A 24,942-nucleotide genomic window follows, 5' to 3' on the forward strand; every position below is an offset into this window, starting at 1 on the left:
CTTTCCCAAGATGGGGTTAATGGAGCACAGCTGCTCCTTCTCAATGGGAAGCTCTGCAGAGGAAGAAGGGAGAGAAGGGCCCTGGTGGGTCAGAGTTAGACCAAGGGACATCTCTTAGCCCTGCATTCTCCCTCCTGTCACAGCTAGCCAGATGCCGCAGAGAAGGCCATAAACACTCTTCTTGTTTGTTTCCTGACTCTTGGATGCAGACTGTCTTGGAATAGGGAGCAGCTGGGAGAGGGTCCTCCCTATCCCACATTCCCCCCCCCAAGATACTCACCCATCACCTGAAGAAAGTTCTTGTAGTGGGCCGTGGTCATCAGTGGCTCTGGCCACTCCCAAAGCGGTCCCAATGACGCAGTGGATGGGGTACTTTTCCAGGCAAACATGGTGTAGGTCTGGGAAGGAGGGATGGAAAGCGCGGGTGGTTAGAGAATTTGGGATTTGGCAATGCAAAATTTAGGAATCTGCAAGCATCTCAGGAGCCCCCTTCTGCCTTCTGGAAGAGAGCTGGTGGGAATGCGGAAGAGGCCCCTGCTCCATGGGATGTCCTGCTCCCTTCTCACCCCTTTGGCTGTGGGTGTTCTGCTACCTCTTGAAAATATTTCTGGTGAGATATTGAATGTTCTGCTCCTTCCTTGCTTCTGTCTTTAGCATGGCTCCCCTGTTTCTAGAACCTACAGCTACTTTGTTCATGATTGTGTTTGTGTCATGCCATTCCTGGCTTCTTGTCAGAGCTTTCTTGGATGCATACCTTGGGCCAATGTGTTGGATGGGAAAAGCAGGTGACAAAGGAGACAAAGAGATACCCACAATCCCCAGAGATCCCTAGGCTGGAGGAAAGGGAAAGAGACCACTGAGAAAAATGTCCCCCGACACAGATAATGTGTAGATGACTGCGATGCCTGTGCCTCTACCTGCCTCAAGAGCCAGTCTGAGCTTCCTGACACTGGCCTGCCCAGATTTCCTATAGAAGGACGTTCCTCTCAATGTGGTGCAGAAGCATCTCCAGAACAAAAGAGGCGGAGCTGGTGGTGAATGGGTCTCACTTACCCTAACACCAGAAAGGGCGACAATGGATGAGTGTGAGATGCATTAAAATGGAAAAGACAGGCAACTCTATTGGCAGAATTGAGTCAGGCGTCATTCTTACAAACAGGCCATCTTAGAAGTGTAGGCTTCAGAGCTGAGGGTGGGTCCCCAGATGCAATCCTGCATCTTGGAGATCTCTCCATCCCCTGCCCCTTGATGATCCATCATCTGCTCTCACCTGGTTCCAGAGGGAGGCATCCTAGGAAGTGGGTTTGTGGGCTTGTATTTCTCTTTTGGATTCCCACAGAAGCTTCTGGGGACATCAACATGGGCCCCCAGAACCCCCATGTTTGCCCATCCTGGCAACAGGAATCCCAAACCACCAGGCTTGACATGATCACCCCAGTGCTTACAAGCAGCATAATAGGGCCGACACGGAGCTCAAAGCAGAAATCACCACCCTCTCTGTCCTCCGAGGGCCAACTGATAGTAGATGGCCGCCCTTCCCGTTTTCCGAGCAGCAACTGATAATGGATATGATGCCCCTGCGTTCTTGGTTTACTGCCATCTCCTGAGAGACTGGAAAATAGAATGTCCCCCTCCCCTCTGTTCTGTTCCTCCCCCTCCCAGCTGACCATCCCCATGTCAGCGTCTCTAGAGGCCCTTCTTGTGGTGTTCTATCCAGTCTGTTCCAAAAGATTCCCATCCTCCCAAGGTTTTCTAGGTACCCCATTCCCAAAAGTAGTTCCCCAGACAAGGGCCACCATTGGCGCTGACCTGCGCCGCCCCTCCCATGCAGCTTGCCCAAGGCTACCGAGGCAAGACGGGGGGGACATCATCATGATCATCATCTTAGAACTATAGAGCTTGATGAGAATTTTAGCTGAGCAACTAAAATTCGGGAAGAGGTTTTCCTGCTGAAAGTTGTTTTGAGAAGCATTCTGTGACATCCCTGCCTGGTTTTACATCTTGTTTTATGACTGATAATGGCTGAATATCATCACCTGACCTGATGATATTCAGCCTCTTATATGATGTTTTATAACCTTTTGGTTTTATTTATAACCTTGTTGCAGGTTGCATGCATGGTGCAATCGATCAATCAATCAAGCAATATTCCAAGTGATGTGGGTAGTATCAGGGTCCTTTTCAATCGACACAAAATCCTCCTTCTGCTTCAGATAGGCCTTAGAGCTCTCCTATATCCAGCGTAAGCCATTCCTTCTTCAGAGACCTGGAATCTTCTGGACAGAAAGAGGGCAGATTAACATCTTCAGCTATGTGAAGTATCAAATTTATTTTGGGAATGAAGGTGAGGTTTAATCTCAGGGATGAGGGTGCACAATGTATAACTCTCTGACAGGACCCCAAGCTCAGAATACTTAGCATGAATACTAATCTTGGGAAGCAATTTATAGCTTTCTGTTATGCTTTTAAAGAAACAAAAATGTTTCTCATTGTCTTCCTTTAAACTGCCTGTCAGATGAATCATTATTCCAGAGCGCAGAATTTTCCAAAGATAGGGTCTTTCCTCAAGGGTGTGTCTTTTCTGTGCCTTTTGTGTGTCATGTTAAACAAAAGAGAGGTTGGAATTACTCCACAAAGGTATAAACCACAGCACGGTGCAGGCACGCCTAGGCTGTTCTGCAGGCCATAGCCCCTGGTTTCATTACAACCAGCCTCCTAAAAGCTGACTCCACAACATTTCTGCTTATGGCCCTTTAAAAGTAATACAGTAGTTGTGTGCTCAGGGAAGTGAATAGTGGGAATTGTCATATCAAAGTTTCCTCTGATCCTGGAGGAGAGTACATAGAGACTATCAGCCATTTACTGTATAGTTCTTGCTTCTCTGTCATTTTATTTTCATAACAGTCTTCTGAAAAGCTGTTTGGTGGATTGATTGAGTGACTGAAAATATTTTTACCTCACCTTTCTCCTTAGAAAACAACCCAAAGCGGCTTACAACGTTTAAAGACCATATTTAAGGACAAAACAATGAGTATACAAAGGTAGCGTACATCATTAAAAGGCAATATTTGAAGCTAAAAACACGAAGTACAGAAATATTTAAAAGGAACAAACAACATGGGAGACACAAGGAATACTAAAAGCAAAGTCAAAGCAATGATGCAGTCCATCTAAAAAGATTACGCTCAGGCAGGCAGTCATTGAGGGAAAGCTTGCCTGAAGAGAAAGGTTTTGGCTTGCGGAAGGGCAACAAAGATGGGGTCAGCCTAGTCTCATGACTGGAGGGAGTTCCAAAGTCTTGGAGCAGATGATACACTGTTTCCCCAAAAATAAGACCTAACCTGAAAATAAGACCTGGTATGATTTTTCAGGATGCTCGCAATATAAGCTCTACCCCCCAAATAATCCCTAGTTAAGTGAAACCCCGCCCTTCACCATTGTGAAGCAATCCGAAGAACATGACATTGTTGTACATGGAAAAAAAAATCCCCTGAAAATAAGCCATAATGCGTTTTTTGCAACAAAAATTAATATAAGACCCTGTCTTATTTTTGGGAAAACACAGTACCATGAACTTCACGGCTGAGGATGTGACTGAACAATACTTTGCATGGTTGAATTTCACTGGTAAAGCTTTTTTTGGAGTAAAACAACAAACAAAACAAAAATCCTACATTTAGTTTGAAAAGTTTTCTCCCTGCACAGAATCAGTAGTGAAGCAAGTTAAGACCTATCCTTTAAGCTAGCTAATTGCTGAGCACAAAGCCAAATGAAAACTGCCTTCTTGAGTGATTGACTCCAAGCTTTCTCTTTTGTTTAAGGGAGTGGCCCTTTTGTAACCATCCATCCGGCTTGAGAAGCAAAATGCACAAATAAAAGCTTTCAGAAAAAAAGCTGTCAGGAAATTGCCAAGTCATTATGAGCAACTCCTTTTTAATCAATATTTAATTTCCACACAAGAGCGCATATGTAATCTGTAAAAATGAACACCTTGAGGGTGGAGTGAGGGGGAGGACAATAGGCCAAGGTTAAGCTCATAATCTCGATAGAGGATTCTCTTTGGAAATCAATGTATGGGTGGCTTCTGGATGAAGTGGGGAGGCACCCCAACATTTCAGGGGAGCACACTCTATCCTAGTCATGATTTGCCTTTGACCAAATGGCACAATACTCTTAGTAGAAATAAAACCGCACTGCAAATTCAGCAACCATGAGCACACACAGCAAGGGAATATGTGCTGCTTGTGCCATTGTGGCAATATTGTGGCTTTCTTCTGAGTCAAGATATATTGGATACTACACATGCTCAGCCTATATATTATGCTCCTTAAAAAGGACCATTATCTGGGGAGGTTGACATTTTAGATCTACAGCCAAATACCTACACTTCTGGTGTAGCATATGGTGCCCTCAAGAGTTTTTTTTTCCTGCTGCTGTGGTCATGCCTGGAACAAGTTAAAAAACAAAAAGAAGAGGTACAGTACACCGAAAAAATCTGATTCTGAAGGAGAAATTGCAATCTCAAGATGTAAAAAAAAATCACCCTTTATTTCAATTTAAAATTGCCTAACACATTTAGGCAATGGAAGACAGGACGGCCTGGCGTGCTCTGGTCCATGGGGTCACAAAGAGTCGGACACGACTAAACAACTAAACAACAACAACAACACATTTTGGCCTCAACATATGTCCTTCTTCAGGGGCTGTACAAAGTTAGCAAAAAAATGGGATGGACAACACATTACCATGTTTACATTTTTATATTACAATGTATCTCACATTCGAAAACTTTATACATTGTTCCCTGCACTAATTATCCATAGAGAAGATCTTTTGGAATCCAACCATCAGCCATTTTCACAACATGCTCAAGCCAATTGAGATGTCACTGTTTCAGCAATGTATACACGCTAACAATTCCAGCTTGTTCTAGGACTACTCTATTTGGAACTTTGTCCTGCCAGGTGATACCAAAAATGAGTCGGAGGCAATGCATATGGAACATGTTCAGCTTCCTCTCCTGCCGTGCACAAAGGGTCCAGGACTCACTGCAGTACAGGAGTGTGCTCAGGACACAGGCTCTATAGACCTGGATCTTGGTATATGCCGTCAGCTTCTTATTGAGCCACACTCTCTTTGTGAGTCTTAAGAACATGGTAGCTGCTTTCCCAATGCATTTATCTAGCTCGACATCTAGGGAGAGAGTGTCAGAGATCATTGAGCCAAGATACATGAAGTCATGAACAACCTCCAATTCTTGCGTGGAGATGGTAATAGAGGGAGGTGAGTCCACTAAAAAGGATAAGGCAAACACCATATTAAAAAACCTAAGTAACACCAAAACACATTCAAACCAGTAAGGTCCATAGGAATCAAAATACCCTGCTCTTTCACTACAACAAATTCACCTGGATGGGAGTTTTGTAATGTCAGTTCTGCGCCAGTTGCCAGAGTCTTGTTGGCTGTTGATATATGTTCCCTGAGAAACCTCTGATGGAAGAGGTTCTGACGGTTGCAAAAACTTAACTGACTGCTGTAGCTGAAATAAAAAAGATTACAAGTTCCTTGAAAGGAATGCCACTTTGTCTTCTGTGCTGGGGAATGTAAAAGAGGAGGTTGGGGGTCCCGGACAGAATCACAAGGTATTATGTCTAGGGAGAAGACAGTAGACAGAAGGGAAAAGGAAGCTATACTGTTGCAGGCAATTTGTTTGTTTGTTTGTTTGTTTGTGTGTGTGTGTGCTATAAATGTTGTTGTTGTTGTTGTTGTTGTTGTTGTTATTATCATTATCATTATCATTATCATTATCATCATCATCATCATCATCATCATCATCATCATCATCATCATCATCATTATTATTATTATTATTATTATTATTATTATTATTATTATTATTATTATTATTATTATTATTATTATTATTATTATTATTATTATTATTTATTGGACTTATATACCGGGCGGTTTACAATTTAATTATACAGGCTACACATTGCCCCCCCAGCAAGCTGGGTACTCATTTTACCGACCTCGGAAGGATAGAAGGCTGAGTCAACCTTGAACCGACTACCTGGGATTTGAACCCCAGGTCGTGAGCACAGTTTTAGCTGCAGTACAGCGTTTTAATCACTGCGCCACGAGGCTTTTTGCTTTTTACTACTATACAAATTAAACATTTAAGGTGTTAAGGAAAGGATAATATTTACATATGGGATTTCTCATATTATATATTCTGTGTACAGATATCAAATGTGTTAGTCACTGTAACCAGCCATTAAGAACACGTACAAGAAGTGGAAAGGGAAAGAAGAGGGCAATAAGGGTGTTGTCAGGCTGTTTTGAATTGATTAGCTGCCATGTCTTCAGACCCAAGCCATTCTGGGAGGCCCCTCCTTGCCCAAGGAGAAACCACTGCTCCAGAGATGCGCAGCCACCTGGAGGCAATTCAGAACAACCTCCTCCTGCAGTCACCACTGCTGCTGCCATGATAGTCTTCTTCTTGCTATCCTGGAAGGATAGCAGGGAACCAGGTGGAAGCAAATGATACGTTTTAATTTTTGCAGCCATGCTTCATGCCTGTCCTTTATCTGGTCCAAATGGGTATATGATTGAACCACTGGGAGGGCAAGGGCGGAAACGGAAGGTGGTCTGGCCAGCAACTGGACTATTGGCAATGGTGGAGTTTTATTTTCAACGTTGTATGCTATCTCTTTGTATGCATCAGAGATAACATACCTTTGCATGCTATCTCTGATGCAGCTGTTGTTGCCCATTCTGCTGAAGAGCTCCAACAATTCATGAATCGGTTTAGCAAAGCCTGCCAAGACTTTGGACTAACAATCAGCCTGAAGAAAACACAAGTCATGGGCCAGGGCGTGGACTCACCTCCCTCTATTACCATCTCCACGCAAGAATTGGAGGTTGTTCATCACTTTGTGTACCTTGACTTAACGATCTCTGACACTCTCTCCCTAGATGTCGAGCTGGATAAACACATTGGGAAAGCAGCTACCATGTTCTCTAGACTCACAAAGAGAGTATGGCTCAATAAGAAGCTGACGGCACATACCAAGATCCAGGTCTATAGAGCCTATGACCTGAGCACACTCCTGTACTGCAGTGAGTCCTGGACCCTTTGTGCACAGCAGGAGAGGAAGCTGAACACCTTCCATATGCATTGCCTCCGACTCATTTTTGGTATCTCCTGGCAGGACAAAATTCCAAATAGAGTAGTCCTAGAACAAGCTAGAATTTTTAGCATATATACTTTGCTGAAACAGCGACGTCTATGTTGGCGTGGGCATGTCGTGAGAATGGCTGATGATTGGATTCCAAAGGATCTCCTGTATGGAGAATTAGTGCAGGGAAATCGCCTCAGAGGGAGACCACAGCTGCAATACAAGGACATCTGCAAGTGGGATTTGAAGGCCTTAGGAATGGACCTCAACAGATGGGAAACCTTGACATTTGAGAATTTTGCCTGCAGGCAGGCAGTGCATCATGGCCTTTCCCAATTTGAAGAGACCCTTGTCCAGTAGGCCAGGGCAAAGAGGCAGTCACAAAAGCACCAAAATCAGGGAGCTGGACAGGGGATAGACTGGATTTGTCTTCAGTGTGGAAGGGATTGTCACTCTCAAATTGGCCTTCTCAGCCACACTAGATGCTGTTCCAAGTCCTCCATACAGAGCACGTTACCATAGTCTTTTGAGACCGAAGGATGCCTAATGAATGCTATCTCTGTGGTTTGTGTGACTGAGATGGACTTTTCCAGGTTGACGTGACTGTATATCTGTCCAGTACTAACCAATCATGCCTTCCAGACTTTGAATTCAAAGAGAGCCCCACCTCTTTGTTGAGTATTCTTTCCCTCTTTTTTCTAGGTTGGTAGCAATTGTTTGCTGTTGATCTGTTTGGTTGGTAGTATGTGCGAGTAAAGAAAGCAGTATACATAAGTATAATTTCATGCATCTGTAGGTAAAGAAATATTTTTTATTCTTTTTCCTACAAATGTGTCAGAATGAGTTATTGAGACTTTTAAGTGCCAGTTAATGAGAAAGGGGTGGGCTCAGGGGAACTCCTCTGTGAGTCTCTGTACTTTTGCTGCATAGCAAAAGGAATTTTACCGGAAATGCAAGATTCAGCAACAGGCAACAATAGAATCTGGGCTGAGGGGGATTTGTATCTGCTGTAATGCAGCTCCCCCCTTTCTCTGCCACTTTCTCCTTCTGGTTGATCAGTCAGTCCAAGCGCGTTGTGCCTCCAGAATAGGCTTCTGCCCATCCTAGACCCACTACAACTGGCATATCTTTGGGTTGCACTGAAAGACATTAGTTTATATTTATGAGATTATAATTAGAGGTTTGGGATTCCCAGTGTGGTGGAGTAGATAGAGTGGTGGATCAGGATTCTGGAGACCAGGGGTTGAATCCCTGCTTTAGCCATGGAAACAGACTGGGAGAGTAGAACTGATAAGACCACTTCTTAAATACCTCACTTAAAGCCCTATTAGGGTCACTATAAATTGCTTTCTACTTGTTGGCACAGAGCACACGCACAATTATAGGTTTAGCTAATATTTGTGATTTAGTTTTAATCCACAATTTTAACAACAGAGGATCTAATACTTAGAATTTTATTTTGACCTTCCCTGTAAGCATGATTACTTGAGAATCAAGAAAAGACTGCATACCTTGTGTTTAAAACATTTATACAAAGCCAATCTGGTCTTAATCTTTTGGTCAGATTTGGGAACACTTGGATGGTGTGGTGCCCAAAGTGCCTTCACTTTGGGGAATCTGCATTCTTGAATCATATGGTGCTTTTCTGGGTACATTTAATATGGCTTATGCGTACTATAGCCCCTTGCTTTCATTTTCTCCCGCTGCCTACTTCTCCCCTGATCTGATTAGGGAGGAGCAGATTTGAGGCATGTTTAAATAGTTTCCATTCTGTAGGCTGATAGCCAATACTGGATTCAAAATCATGTTACCATATATATTTACAGTGACATAGGCATGGCAGACTCTTGCCTTAACTAAAATGTGCTGCTTCCTTCACATTTCTTGTGAAATCTAATCTAACATCTTTAATTTGTCCTAATAAAAGATGGCATGTGACAGACACTAAGAATTACATTCTAATGCATGAGATAATGTATGTTGGTTTCATTCATTCATTCATTCATTCATTCATTCCACTTCTGTTCTCCCCCATAGTGTTATCACTCTTCAGGGGGAGTTTAACCCTATTTTTTATTTTTTTTATTAGTACAGTATTAATGTTACAATCCTCTAGTCACATAACAGGGAGCAGGAAAGGTGGAAGGCAGCAGGAAAATAGGAAGACCAAGTATAAGATGGGCTGATCCAGGAACTCACAGGCTTGAATCTGCAGGAGCTGAGCAGAGAGCAGTTGAGAGGACATTCAAGAGCTCGCTCATTCATAGGGCCACCATGAGTCGGAGGCAACTTGGCAGCACACAACAACCATGCATACGATTGGACTCTTAACTTTTCTGGGGGCTCTTGGTTATCAAAATCATGTCATAGAACTTGCACTTCTAGTTATTTCTAAAATGAGACACTGGGAAGAATACCACGCGAATACACTGTAAATGGGGCAATACGGGCACGTTAAAACCACAGCCTGCATTGTGGATTATCCTAAACCTAGCTTGCGGGCTGTAGGTGTGGAAGGTGGGAGTCTTCGAAAGAGCTGGCTTTGCTGCCTTTGCTGAATCATTGTGAGTAGGGTAACTCCTTCGGACATTTTGATTTGCAATGTTGTGAAGAAACAGCAGGCGGCATCCCAGAGTATATATAAAGTGACGCCGAGGCGCCCCACCCGTCCAGCCGCCGGGTGTCAGGAAGCGGAAGGGAGTCCCGAGTTGCCAGACGGACTTTTCTAAACTCTTGCACAGGTGAGTAAGGTGGCCGCAGGGCTCAAGAGCCAGGAGGGACAGCCGGGGTGGAGGGGCATCGCCATATCTTTTTATGCAGCCTTATGTTTTCCTTCTTCTGTGGAACTGTTTCAGAGTCAGGCACCACTTCTGGGGTGCGTTTGCGCTTCTCTGCTTCTAGGAAAAAAATATTTAAAAACTTTTTAAAAAAGTGAACTCTTCCCTCCTTTTTGGACCGAAATAAACATGCTCTAACAGCTGTCGTTCAAGCGCAGCTGGTGCTTTTAAACACTGTCGGCGATCGCGAAACGGACGGTTCTTTCCTGTCTGGGTGATTGCAATGTTTTCCTGGCTCCTTCCCCAAATGTACTTCCTGCTCTCAAACACCCCCCCCCCCGGTTTGGATTCGGAGCCTTTCAGGGAGCGCAGCGATGCATCCAGGACCAGCTCAGTTTTGACCGCTGCGGAGAGAAACAACAAGGCTGTTGTGCAGTTCAGCTTAGCAAGGTTTTCGCCTCTGCTGAACTTTGATCCAGATCAATAGGGGAAACCAAGTGGTTGCCTTGTTCGTTTTTATAATAGACAGAAGAAAGTAAGCAGACTTTCCCCGTAGTTGACCAAAGCAGTGGAATCAAGCAGAGGGTTGTTATTATTATTTCCAGGGATCTTTCTTGTTCGCCAACACTGATTATGCTGCCCATTTCTAGCCCAGTTTTAAACTGGTATTCCTGATGGTTTACTGAGAAATCCCACCCACGGAGCTCAAGAGAGACTGGTTTCTTAAATAACAGTATGACCCAAAAGAAGCTGTGTGGACATTATGCAAAACAAATGTGGAATAATGTGGTATCTTTATGAGACCAATTAGCAAATCAAACAATGAATGCAAGCTTTGTTGGTTAAAAATCCCTTCTTCAGGCATGCACCAGTAATTTGTACAGAAAAATTTATAAATGAATGCTCCAAAAATTCATGGCAAAAGTTTGCCAGGTATTCCCTTAAGGGTGAGTTTAAAGCTTGTTTAGGTAAACTGTGGAGGTGTGGCTTAATGCTTCACCCCTGGCACCATGTAATTGGAAATGTCCACTCAGTATTCAGTCAGATGCAGCCCATCGCTCTGCATAAGTCTCTTCTCCCCCCACCCCTGCCTATTTTTGAAATAAAAATTCTCTTTTTGGCTGAAGGCGGAGAAAACATGGACATAACAATCTTCATCAGAATACTGGGATAATTTTTTTTTCTTTACTCACCAGGTAGAAGTCAACTGAAGTCCAATTACCGTCAATTTAAAATTATACCTGGTGAGTCTATAAGCAGATGTTGTTCTAACTTGCAGTCCTGCTTGGTTGATCTAAAGAGTTCATGCAGTCCAGTTTCGCTGATGTAAAGAGTCCTCAGTGGTACTTGAAGCAGCTTTTCATGGTGTCTCCAAAGTTTTTTTTTAAAGAGAGAGAGAAAAAAAACGAAAACCAAAGGAGTGGGTACTGCATAGAAATTTCCAACCACACGGTACTGGGGTGAAGCATTAAAACACATCCCTGTAACCTACCTGTAACCAGTTTAAGAGGATGCCTGGCAAACTTTTGCCATTAACTTTTGAGACATTCATTTATAAATTTTCTGCACTCTTCACAAGTTACTGGTGCATGCATGAATAAGGGATTTCTAAATCGCAAAAGCTTGCATTAATTGAGAGTATTTTTAGTTGTCTTCTACGTTTGTATTGTCTTAACTGTAATCCCATGCATACTTGGGAGAAATCCCAATTTAGGTTAATAATACTGTACTTTATTGGAGCTGTTAGAAAATGGAGCAGACAGCCTCTCACTGGCTAATTAGCCAAAAAATTAAACCACCCTGAATATGCAGATTGTAACAACAGTTACTTAGAACTTTAAGTCCCATAATCTGTAGAAAGTTGCATTCTGTAGTATCTTAATATCTGTAGAAAGTCAGTTTGTATCGTGGGCCCTGGTTACATGAGGGAAATGTTTTCTGCTTCTTCCAATACTTTCCATGCCTCTGTTGTATTGAATTATGGTCACATGGTTTATATCCCAGGACGAACATTCCAGTAACTTTTAGCAGTACTGATTTGTTGCCTCTTATTTGAAATGTTATGGCTGGCTACACCATGGTACTGGTTTGTTTTCTTTATATATGTATGTTTGTGTGTGTGTTTAAAAACTAATATTTATCAATACATCAACATATCAGAAACAAGGCTTCCTCTAAGGTGCATGAGATTTATGAGCACGCTTCTCTCTGCCCCCCTCTGGATGGCTTTTCTCCTTCCCTGTGCACCCACAGCTATAGTTTCCAGTTCCTTTCATTCCTGTTGCAACAGAAACCCATGCGGGGGGTGGGGGACTTGCACATGGGGGTGGGGTGGGAATTAGAGGGAACATTGATCAGGGAAGGGAGTTCTGTTTAGGAAAGTGTCCCTCCATTGCACTGGCTGCTCCTGCAGAAAGGCATTGCACATAATGGACTTGGGATATCCATGCATTAGTACTGGTGATCAACCCTCTCCCTGGTGACATTGGGATACCAATGTTTCAATGTATCTTCCCATAGAAATTTTTTTAAAAAACGTGGCAGTAATGTAATGGCAGAGGCCCCCTGTGACATACTTTAACCAATGTATTGATGTATTGGGCACGAAAAGTTTTTTAAAAATAATGTGTGCGCTGCAGTAGTGGCAGCCACCCTCCTGGCGTCGAATCTGAAAAGAAGCAGGGCAGGTCGTGCAGGAAGGCAATCCCGGTAAGGCATGCAGCGGTACAACAAAAGTACGAAATAACAGAACCCTCCTGGCAATGAGGAAATGTTCCACTGTTATTCCGCAGGCTGGGGAAATGTCTTGATCTTGACTGTGTGTTGTGTGACCAGAAAAACAACAACGAACTAACGGGGGGATAACTCGAGAGCATTCTCCTCGTGTGACCAGGGCCTTAATCTTTTGGTCTGAACTTGTAAGGTTTAACACTAATACTACATTAATGCCATAGTGCCATGCAGGCACTGCGATAACAGAAACTTGGAATGCAACTGCACTTTGTTCTGCTCTGGCGACAAGCTGGTTTGCACCTTTTCCTGGTTGATGATACAGTGTAAGTGCCGACATGAACCAGCCTGTCCCCAGAGAGTTCCCACCCACACCTTTTTAGCTGGAGGGGAAATTCTTCTGCCAGCTGTTTCTGTTCTACTGGCAGATGGAGGATATGGGAAATGACCCCCCCCCGGTCAAGCATGTATTTTTGAGATGTCACACACATTGCACACTATTTAACCCCTTTGTCATGCTGACTTGGCATTCTGGGTTTCATGACCTATAGGACAGCCAAGGAAGTGAAAATCATGCCTTTTAAAAAGATGACAGTGAAGTTAGTATTTCTCCTCCCCCTTGTCTATCCCTGAGTTTTTGTGTTGTTTTTAAAGAAGGTAGGACCATGGACAGAGAATTTAGAATAACATACCTGATTGGAATTCACAAAAAGCCGTAACACAAGGTGACATTCTACGAAGCTTTTCATTCCAGCTGCAGAAAGGGAAAGTGAGATGCCAGGAGCAGAACAAGCACATGGAATCCTAGGCTGGAATGAAATGGCCCAGCATTATTGGTTACAGTGGAAGAGCCTTGCGATTTGCTGACCTGTATGACAATTGATATACCACCATGCCCAGCCTTTTACTGAGGTGACCCAGGGATTGGCTGAATGTGGTGGGTTCGCATGGGCACAAATCATTGTGTGATTCCTCTACTAGCTGGTAGCGAGGCAGGTGCTGCAGCCCCCAGTTGCTCATGGGCTTGAAGCCTTCGTCTCTAGATCTCTTAAGGGAATCCCCCACTATGAGAATGAGGCAGGTATAGCTGTCCTCCTTCCCACTTAAACTGAATCCTGTTTAATGCCAAAAAGGCTCAGCAGAGTTATGACAAAATGGAAATGAGGATTATACAAAACATGTGTGACCACATTATGCAGCATCAAAACCCATCAGCTCATGAAACATAAGGGAGAATGGGCTGGGAAGCTCTAAAGAAGAGTGACTTCGACAGTGATTTTGCCATTCCCAGGTAGACGGGAGAAGAAACGTCTTCAAGGTTTGCTAGGGGAATTCCCATCCATCGCCAGCTGTCTTTTGTTTGGCTGGCTCATAGGAATGGCACTCCAGGATGGCCACCATGATCACCAAAGCCAGCATGGATAACCAGCTGCACTGCTAGCTGCAGATGGGGTCTGGGTTATGTTTCTGACTCATGCTTCTCCTTTTTAAAAAATGACACATAACATGTACTATGAATTGTAGTCTAATGGCAAATTTTAATTTTGAAAATAATGTAAACTCTAGTCCTGGGTAGTTCTGGGGTGGCTGAGATATGCCTTGGTGGCTGTCTGTGGCCACCCAAGACCATTTGAGTAAGCTTCCTCACAGATCCCACTAGCTGTGGAAATTTTTGTTTTGACAAAAAATGGCTTTTTCTCCTCTTCCCATCTTCAACAAGTGGTGGTTTATGTTTTAATCACATCAGGAGGAACGACTGCCAGAACCCCTCAAAAGCAAAAATCAAGTTTGGAAATGGCAGATGAGGCACTTCGGGGTGTGTGTGTGTCGACTTGTTTAATTTTAGCTGTTTAAGCCATTTCTCAGCCTGGTGTGGGCCATGGCAGGGCCCAGGAGCAAAACATTGGTCCCATGCTTACCTATATTGGCGATCCCTGTGGTACCCACCTACTGGGAAATAACCCCAGTTGAACAGGTTGGGATTTATCTCTTGAGGAAGTTTGCATCAACCTGTGCTGTTAGTTTCTCAGAGCTCCTGATTAGTGAAATCATGTAGTAGGGAACTGTATGACTAGCTATTTTAATACATACACACATACTGAATTAGTGAGGAGGGAAGAATGACAAGAGAACTGAACCAGAGAACATATGTACATGTTGTGACCACAGCATCTGTTGTGGATTAACCTAAACGAACTTGGTAGGGTACCAAGAGTGTATGACAAATATAGGAAAATAGCTGGCAGGCATTGATCAGTACAAGAAGACAAAACAGACTGAGATCAGCGTACTATTCAGTTCTTCTGTATCTGTATTTACTTGTGTGTATAGTTGTCTTTTTCACACTGCTTATGCAAATGAGAATCAGCCAATCTCTTCTGCAAGTAGAAAGCCCCACTATGTTGAACAGGGAAGCCTCGTATTTACAGGGCTGAAAGCCAGAGCTCACAAGGAAATGTGGAAGGCTTCAGCTGCGGAGCTGTTGCCTGCCATGTTTGCCAACAGCATTCTTGCCAAACCCTGAAAATGTCCAATGGTAATGCTTGGTGAACTAAAATGAAGGAGCCTTCTTCAGGGGTTGCAAAATAAAATGGACAATACGTGAAACCAAGCACGTCAAAAGTAATAAAAAGGAAACATTATGAATTAAATACAAATGGCTCAAAGTAGATCTTGAACCAAAATGCCTTAGGATTCCCTAATTGCCTTGATTAGGGAGGTTGATTTAATCAAACAGTGTGTCCTATAACAGTCAGCCAGATGCAGTGGGAAAGCTGGGTGAGGGACAGAAAGGCAGCAATCATCCCACTGTGCTTTTCAGCAAACACCCACATTTCAAAGTGATAATGCCTTATAAGCATTTTGTCTATTGGGATTATTAATAGCTCTTGATAGACCTCACATCTGTGAAATACAGTGGTACCTCACTTAGCGATGTTAATCCGTGCAGAAAAAATCACTGCTAAGCGATATCACTAAGCGAAAATAAAAAGCCCATAGAAACGCATTAAAACGCGATTAATGCATTCCTGTGGGCTAAAAACTCACCTTTAAGCGAAGATCCTCCATAGCGCCGCCATTTTCGGTGCCTCTAAAGCAAGGTATCCGTGCCTGAAAACAGCGTGCAGCCATTTTGTTTACCCGGTGGCCATTTTGAAACCCCCGATCAGCTGGCAGAAAATGGGGGCTTTGTGATGGTCGCTTCCCTACGATCATTACAAAGCAAATTCCCCCCATAGGGACCATCGCAAAGTGATCGCTTTTGCAATGGCAAAAAGTCCATCGCAAAGCAATTTTGTCGCTATACAGAGCGATCACTATGCGAGGCACCACTGTACTCTAATCACTCCTGAAGGGTCCATTTCACTCCTTTCTTAAGGTGTCCAGTGTAAATGTATGCAATATAACATCCATTTGTTCATAAATGAGTAGGATGGTGTGTGTGTTGGTTGGTGATTGGCACTGAGATTTTTGTTCTAATCTAAGGGAGTGGCACTTGTGTACCCGTTTAGCTTCAAAAGCAAACAACATGCTTGAAGATACTGGATGCCTTTGAAAACAGTGTTGAGTAATTGCCAAACACTTTGTGGGCCACTCCTATTTGATCAGTTTAAAGTCTGCAAGAGAGCACATGCAGTCTTTTCACTTGAAAGGCCAAGGAGGGGAACGCTAATCAGATTGCAGCCCTCCTGGTGCCTAGACACAGCCCCCTAGCACTTCTGTCCCCCAGTACCACCACAACTCCCAATTAAGAAAGAAAAGCTTCCGTTTTCATTCAGAAAGCCCTCTATGCCACACCCTGGAGTTTAAACATGGAATGTAACACCTTCACAGCTAGAACACTCTGCAGTTCCTTCTCTGATTTCTTGCTTGCAGCTGTGTGAGTCAGAGACTGCCCAGTTCAACATAAGGGGGCCTTCCGCTTAGAGAAAGTATTCATTGATTTCTCATTTCACAAGCAGCAGTGAAAAGGCATCTGCACAAGCAGTTTTGCTACCCACCCTCTGAGCTGCTCGAGGCCAGGGGTGCATTTTTCTCAAAACTGGAACTTGCTTTTTTAAAAAAGCCTCAGCTAGGCAGAGATGGCACTTCCTCAATAGTCTGCAGAGCATTTCCTGTGTCTCTGTGGTGGCATGAGGACTGTCACTCTACCATACCCCCTAGAGTTGTAGCTACTGGGGGCAAGTCCCGAGTGGATGCAGACTTCTCTAGACTTCCCCCTGGAATTTAAATCACTACTGCTATTCATGCAGAAATCTTTAATTGCATTGCAGGTGTGGTGCTTACCAGTGTGTGTAGAAGGCAGGCAAAAGGAGTGGCCCATTCAGAAATCTCACCAGTGATCAGGGACGTTGGCAAGTTTTTGGACCTGAGTCTCAAGTCCAAATCTTCGGACCTGGGACCCAAGCCTCAAGTCAGAGTCTCGAGTTGTTTGCCCTGCCCCTGAGGCTTGGGACGTGGACCCAAAGACTCAGACTTTGCATCTGCTGCTCAGCTCATAGGTTGGCACATGTGCAGAGAGAGCAGGCCTCCTTATCAGCTGCCGCCACCATCCTCCTCAGAGGCAGCAGGCCCTTCCTGGAGCCAGCCTCTGCGCATGTATCAGCCTATGAGCTGCACAGTGGGCATATGGGTGGAGGCAGTAGGGAGCTCCTGGAAGGGAAACTGAGCCTGCTGCCTCTGGGAGTGACGGTGGTGGTGGGGCAATGGCAGGAGGTAGGGAGGCCCATCCTTAATAGAGACTTGAAATGCAACTCAGAAAAATAGTTCCGAGTGATTGAGTCAAGTCAGAGTCTTTTCATAAAAGACCTGTGTCGAGCTGGAGTTGATGTGATGATGCAGTTCAAATCAGAATCGACAGCGAATTGTGACTCACAAGTCCTCATCCCTGTCAGTGATGTCATCTGGATACACCCAGCGACTGCCCCCAAAGACCAATGTAAGTGTTCACACAAGCCGAAAGTAAGACAAAATAATGGGAGTGGAAATAGTGCACAAAACAGAGGCCATGCTGGCCAAACATACTCATGTCAAAAGATCAGATCTACTCTCCATTAGCGTTGATATTGTATAATCAAATAAATACTGAAAGGAACAGTGAGAAACACCACACAAAAGGCAGCACAAATACCCATTAGTCACTTCCTGACTCTGCTTGCTGGCCTGTGATATAGGAAACACAGAGTAGACTCTTTAACCTATCTAGTTCACTCAGCGTGTGTATTTAATACTTGTAGAGGAAACATTTAACATTGAAAGTCTCCATGTGATTCCTGTATGCTTCTGCAGCATATCTTTTTATTAACCATAATGCCACTTACACATTCTGTCCAAAATTCCTCATGGTGTGGAAAGATTCTGGCTGTTTTTGCCACTTACTGTCCTTTGGTTTTAATTACAAAAGTTATACTTTTTGTAATTAAAAGTATAGTTAGGGATGTTATCAGTATTCTTAATTAATTAACATAATTTAATTGGTGGCATTTGTATTCCCAGAAAGATTTGAAGGCAATTAAGGTATCATTATTCTCCTCACAGTTGCCTTTTTCTGAAATTATCCTACAGATTTATGAATTATTTACATGAGCTGTCAACCCCTTTGTGTAGAAAAGCATTTTTTAGTCACTAAGATTTCATACTGTGCACCGTGGAAGGATACCCAGACACCAGTAGCACAACATCTTTGTATATGCAGAGCTCAAATAGTAGAGAACGAATAACATTATTTGTGACATTGTCCTTTATATTACCGTATTTTTCGCTCCATAAGACGCACCTTTCCATAAGACGCACCAATTTTTTAGGAGAAGAAAACAGGAAAATATAATCTGTTTTCTTCGCTCCATAAGACGCACAGACTTTCCACCCCGGTTTTGTGGGGAAAAAGTGCATCTTATGGTGCAAAAAATACGGTATATTCTTTGTATTATTTATGACATTGCTCTTTATATTTTGAACCTAGGCCAAAGTTTATTTCAAATTTCCTAGAGGGTATGCCAGATAAAAGTGACTGAAATAAATGTAATGCCTAATTTTAATAAAAGTTGCAACAGTAGTAAGACTTCTAGTAGCCGCCCAAAGCTGAGAGAAAAAATGTGAAGACTTACGTGGTTACTTATAAGGAGTTAATGTTTAATTTTAGAAACTGTTCGTATTTTTAATTTGGTTGCACTTGGTCTTTAACTCAGTATTTTGTGAATGTATGTATTTGTATTTCTATGTTTCAACTTGTTACCACTAAGTTTCAAAGCCAACATTCTGGAGATGTATGTACTGTATTTGCATTTTCATATGTGTGTATTTTAACTGCAGTGATGATTAAACAAGCAGAGTAGTTAAATCAACAAAAAGGATACCAGATACTAGATTTTAATTGGCTGAGAAAGGATTCTATTTTTATTCTATAATGAATTTTATTTAATATTCAATCAACATACCCTCTAATTTTCAGCTGTACTGGATGGGGCTCTCTCTCTCTCTCTCATGTGCAACTTTGCTCCTGTATGCACATGCGACTCTGCCCCCCCCGTGCGTGACTGGAAACTAACGTGATCACTGCACAAAGGAAGAAGACAGCTGCGTGCAGAGATGTGCATGCGACTAGCTTAGAGGAAACCTTGTATTCAATTAACATCTTACAATCAGTGAAATAAAAATACTTAATAATAGTTACATGACTGTGAAATTGGTATGAATGAATAAATAAATCCAATGTACTTTTTTCTGTAACGAAAAGATGTTCTCTTGCCTTTTGAAATTAAAAACACACACACAACCCCCCCCTCCAGAAAGCAGGGTGTTAGAAAAAGCCATCCCTCGAAACCAAGGTCAAAATCATCCATATTGTGTGAAAAACAGTCAGGAAAAACCGGGACAAAAAAATCAACTGCTTTGAATTGTGGTGTTGGAGAAGAGCTTCACAGATACCGTAGACAGGCCAGAAAGGCAGAAAAGTGGTGCTGACCCAAAGTACAGTTAAACAAAGTACAGTTTTTTGTTGCCTTCCCCTCTTTTTAGAATTGCCTTGTGGGGTGTTGATTTGCTCTGCTGCACAATAACATTGTTGCATTCTCATACAGCTAGAATAAAATTGTGTAAAAAGTGAGCAATGCTAACCACCTTATCAAAGAAGCAATTAATTTCAAAAAAAGGAAAACATGGACGGACAAGGTTTCTGAGAAAGGGTGTGTGTTGATTATATCTGTGAGAAAAATTTAGAGATCCTCTTTCTATTGGCAAAATCTTTCTCACATGCACATATCTTCTTTTAAAAATGTTGCCAGCACTGTAGAGCTAGGTCACTTTGACACCACACACCAAAGATAACGAGAGAAAGAAACTACTGTGCAACCCTTGTTCACAGCTTATTAGGCTTCTGTCACTGTTCCTCCTGCATGGCAACAAGAGAGGCATGTCAAGAAGCTGCAAACAAGGTTTTCCTCTTTTCTTCCTCTGTGGCCAGTTATGTGAACAGATCTGGGGGAACCCGAATTCTCTGGCGCAACTCCACAGGGAGTGAATTCACCTTTCCCTTGTTCTGTAGTCATACCCATAAGTTACTGCCACAGGAGACAAGTGTGATGAAACCCACAAATACTGCTTTTCTTGCAGTACTCGCACAATCTTGAGGCCTGAATAAGTGAAAGAATGATACATGGCCAGAAGGCAGTAAGTGCCTTGCCGGAACAAGGATGTCTGCCTATTGTTCAGAGGTGGATTAAGAAAATCAGTCTTTCTGAGTTTAAGCATGGAAGGTTTTTCTAACTTTAATCCTGAAAACAAAGTCTTTGTTGTACAAATCAGAAATTTGTCAAGTACTTTGTTAGAAGAAGTGTGGTCAACAGTTTATGATACTGCTTAATGCTGTTTATTCACACTTAGGCGATAAAAGATGGTGCGGGCAAGGACTTGGACCCTGAAGAAGCACTTTGAAGGATTTCCCAAACATAGTGATTTTGAACTAAAAGAAGCTGAACTTCCACCACTAAAAGATGGAGGTAAGAGGAAAATCTCTCTTTGCTAGGTACGGTTCATGGTCTGAGTGAGGAAGCACTTTACTGTATTTCAAAACTGCACTGGAAGGGCAGCTGCTGTAGTCACAAGGCACCTATGCTCTGTGCCATAAAGATTTGTGAGAACACCTGATTTTCTGAGCCACATTTAAAAGAAAATAAAATAAAAAAGGAAATACCTAAGAGGAATCTATTTTCTATACCTCATCTGATTTCCTTTGAACTTGCTTCTGAGGGATCCAGTGGGATTTCCTGTAAACAAATGGGGAATATAACACATTCCTTTAAAAAGCCTTTGAACAAAGATTTGACAAGTAGTCTGTCACTATAGTTGAATACTGAAGAGGACCCATAGAACTGGGTGTGCTAGAACTGCCAGAAGTGCAAGCAGCAGCATTTAAATGGTGTGACTGGATGTGATGAGGAGTGATGTAGCCTGCAGCCCAGAGAGAAGCTTGCAATTTCCCCCTTTTTTTCCTCAGGCCCTCTGCTATGTTCTGTTTCTTGAAATGTAGTACTGTACAGTAATGAGTTGTGGTGGCGCTGCGGGCTAAACCGCAGAAGCCTGTGCTGCAGGGTCAGAAGACCAAGCAGTCGTAAGATCGAATCCACGCGACGGAGTGAGCGCCCATCGCTTGTCCCAGCTCCCGCCAACCTAGCGGTTCGAAAGCATGTAAAAATGCGAGTAGATAAATAGGGACCACCTCGGTGGGAAGGTAACAGCTTTCCGTGTCTAAGTCGCACTGGCCATGTGACCACGGAAGATTGTCTTTGGACAAACACTGGCTCTATGGCTTGGAAACGGGGATGAGCACCACCCCCTAGAGTCGAACACGACTGGACAAAAATTGTCAAGGGGAACCTTAACCTTTACCTTTAATGAGTTGTCAGAGGTGGACTTTTACAGTGTGATGGGGTCTGTCCTCACTATAGGATGCATAAGACTGTCATGCTTTTCATATTTCATACTTGACTTGGGGGCACACCTGCTACTATAAGATGGCTGCTGTGAAACTGATCTAACTCTTCTCACAGGGATGATTTTGGTCTGACAGGAGATAGTTTACTTCAGTAGAATCTCAGAGCAGCAGAAGATATGGAATCCTTAAAAATTGGAAGTCCTCCCCCCCCTTTTTTGAATGCCTGAATTTTTAAGAGTGGTCGTAGGCAATGAGTGCAGCAGAAGAAAATCAAAAAGGTATTGCTCTTCCACAACACAGTAGAAGTAGCTGAGTTCCACATTTTTCCAGAGAAAACAGTTCCACAGTGCATAGCTACAGATTAGCTTTCCCCCCACTTCCAAGAGGTCCTCCCATAACAGAGTATAAACAATCTCCATCACCACCTCAAATACTCATTTGTGCATATAACATTTATTGCTGGTCCTAGTCTTTTACTGAGGGTGTTTATTTATTTCAGTTTGTCTTCTGTCTCTTCAAAAAGTTTTAAAATCAGGGACAACAATGAACAATATTAAGGGTGCTCTCAAGATGAGATTTTATTATGAACTTACCTATCTGATTCATGGAACCCTAGGGGGAAAGCCTCCGAAAGACCTTAATAATATACTTGTAGCCCTGCTGCATTTCCCCACTACTCTTCTTATCTTTTTTCTGTCTAGAAACACCTCAGAAGTAATATGTGTCTACAAAAATCTTTTCTGTAAGCTCATTTAAATGAATAGCACCTTAATTAATATATGTTCAGGGGTGCATTTGTTGTTCATCCTTCCTGTCCCAAAACTCATTTGCTAAATGGCCAGAATTTTACAGGCCCGCTAGATTTGTATCCCCATTCTTTTGCCAAGAATTGAAGGACAAGTTATGGGAGGAAATCCTGCAAGTCCATTAAAACAATCTATAAATGGCAACTTGCACTAAAAGGTGATGGGAAGAAACCCATGAAAGGACTAAGAGAACAGCATGGGAGAAAAGAATGTGCACAAGTGGGAATCCCAGACCCATTCACTTTCCATCTCACTCTCTGTCCCTTGCACGATGAAATAAAAAATGCAGATAGAAAATAGCTGGTCCTCTAAGGTAGAATGTAGTCTGATTTTAAACTGATGGAGTTTTTTTTTCTATTTCAGAGGTTCTGCTTGAAGCTGTCTTCTTCAGTATTGATCCATACCTAAGGTAATTAATTATCTTTGTGCAAGCTGTAATGATCAAATACCATGGTGTGAAGGAGAGACAGAAAAAACAGAGAAAGAACAGAGTGAGCCATCCTCATGAGTAGAGACGTCAGAGCGGGAGAGAGAGATAAGAGAGAGAGAAATAATAGAATGGAAAGAAGTGATTGTAGGAGAAAGGGAAGGAATGGAATCAAAAGAAGGAGGAGGGAAAGTTGAAATTTGTCTAGTAGAGGTGGGAGAAAGAGAAAAGGAGGAGGAGTTAATTATACAAGTATGGGAGGAGGACGTAAAAGATCAGGAAAGGAGGAGAGTTTTCAGTATACCAGAAAAGGAGAGAAGGAGAGAAAAGGAGGAGGAAAGAGAGAGAAGAAAAGATGGGTACACATATGAGAAAACGCGTAGGTTGTTGAAAGAATTTCTGAATTTGAAAGTGGGAGGACTACCACCAGATCCAGAATTAAGGAAGGAAAAATAATCAATAACAGGAGACTTAGAATGGACAGCGGTAGTCTTTCCCCAAGGGCAAGGTAATGGGAAGAAAGTGATCAGACCAGACCAGTCATTCAATCGGCCACCAACGGAAGGAGACTGGGCCAGGCACCCATGTTCTGGGACAATATGTGCGGTGCAGAGTGTTCCATTAAGGAAACCTGGGAGCGGTTTGGTCCAGCCCCCCAATGAGTTTTCCCCATCTACAATCAAAGATCTCGCCATCGCATTACAGACAGTTGCCTATTTTGAATTGTTTTGAATCCTATTGAAGTAGTTGTGGAACCGCCAAATGTTAAAGTAAATAAAATTGTTGATGTTGCGGAAGAGGCTCAGTCGTCATTTCCGGCCAAAAGGGAGGAACTGCTTCAAGATTCTAATGAACCCGATCACACATGGGATTTGCTGTAGTTGTAGTTCGGGTTAATTAGAAGTGTTTTTCTTTGATCACACAGTGGAAAGGCTGATTCAAATCAGCCTACCACCCCCTTTTCCTTCCAACTTGGCTTTTTTGTCTCTGATACTGGGGGCTTCTCCTTTTTTCAAGCCATGAGGATTCAAAAAATCCCTTTTCCCGATGTGATTTGCTTGTTCATTCTTGAAATGACAGTGGACATGTCTGTGGATGGTGTTTGGGATGTGACGTCCACTGCAGGAACACCTGCTCCTGTGTCCTTTCCCCCTTTCCAACCACCCTCTGAATTTATTTTTATGTTTTTACATAGATGAGATTAGTACTAAACAACTTTATCACCTTGCCAATGGTATTAATATACTCGTTTAACACTAGGTCACCTCTGGATGAGATTTAAAAAACAAACTATGAACAAAACAACCCAGAGGAAATAAAATACCATATTTTTACATGTATAAAACAACACTTTTTCCTTAAATAATTAGACAGAAAATTGAGGGTTGTTTTATACATGGAAGGCAGCTGCTTTTCCCTGCCTTTTGCAAAGCCACAGGGCTTAGCAAAAAGGAAGGGAAAGCACAGTAAAGCAGCCATGAAAGGCCTTCAGGATCAAAGGGCTGCGATTGTGCAGCCCTTTCATTGCTGCTTTACCCAAAGGGAGTCTTCCCTTCCTTTTTGCTAAGTCCTGTGTCTTCACAAAAGGCAAGAAAAAAGGCAGTAACTTTGACAAGCCACTTTGAAGCCGTGGGGCTTAGCAAAAAAGCCCTGTGGCTTCGCAAAAGGCAAGGAAAAGTGGCAGTCAAAGTAACAGCTGCTTTTCCTTGCCTTTTGCGGAGCCACGGGGCTTAGCAAAAAGGATGGGAAGGCTCCCTTTCTTTTTGCTAAGCCCCGTAGCTACACAAAAGACAAGGAATAGCAGCGGTCAAAGGGAGCCCTTTGATCCCTGCTTTTCCCTTCCATTTGCTAAGCTCCATGGCTTAGCAAAAGGAAGGGAAAAGCAGGGATCAAATTTTCTAATTTGGGGTTAGAAATGGGGGGGGTCGTCTTATATGTTGGGTCATCTTATAAATGAAAAAATACGGTATGTTCTTGTGGTCTGTGGAATTTTGTATATGTTAAAAAGAACTGGAATGCTGCTGCCTTTTCCAGAATGCTGTAAACCCCTCTCAAAACCAAGCAGTTGGATAGCAAACCATAAAAGGAC

At 42.9% G+C, this 24,942-nt stretch overlaps 1 protein-coding gene across 2 annotated transcripts in view; it reads left to right on the forward strand.

Annotated features, from left to right (window-relative positions):
• Positions 1-9,783: 9,783 nt before the first annotated feature.
• Positions 9,784-24,942, forward strand: part of PTGR1 (prostaglandin reductase 1) — a 35,070-nt gene continuing 19,911 nt past the window's right edge. Inside the window, exons 1-4 of one of the 2 annotated variants that reach the window (XM_020791102.3) lie at positions 9,826-9,922; positions 11,155-11,202; positions 20,570-20,685; positions 22,790-22,835. In XM_020791102.3, coding sequence (XP_020646761.3) covers positions 20,580-20,685; positions 22,790-22,835 — 152 coding nt within the window. In that variant the 5' untranslated portion in view covers positions 9,826-9,922; positions 11,155-11,202; positions 20,570-20,579. Of the gene's footprint in view, positions 9,923-11,154; positions 11,203-20,569; positions 20,686-22,789; positions 22,836-24,942 lie in introns of both variants that reach the window. The other variant, XM_020791101.3, reaches the window with a different exon arrangement.

Source organism: Pogona vitticeps, chromosome 2 (assembly GCF_051106095.1).
Source record: "Pogona vitticeps strain Pit_001003342236 chromosome 2, PviZW2.1, whole genome shotgun sequence".
NCBI lineage: Eukaryota > Metazoa > Chordata > Lepidosauria > Squamata > Agamidae > Pogona > Pogona vitticeps.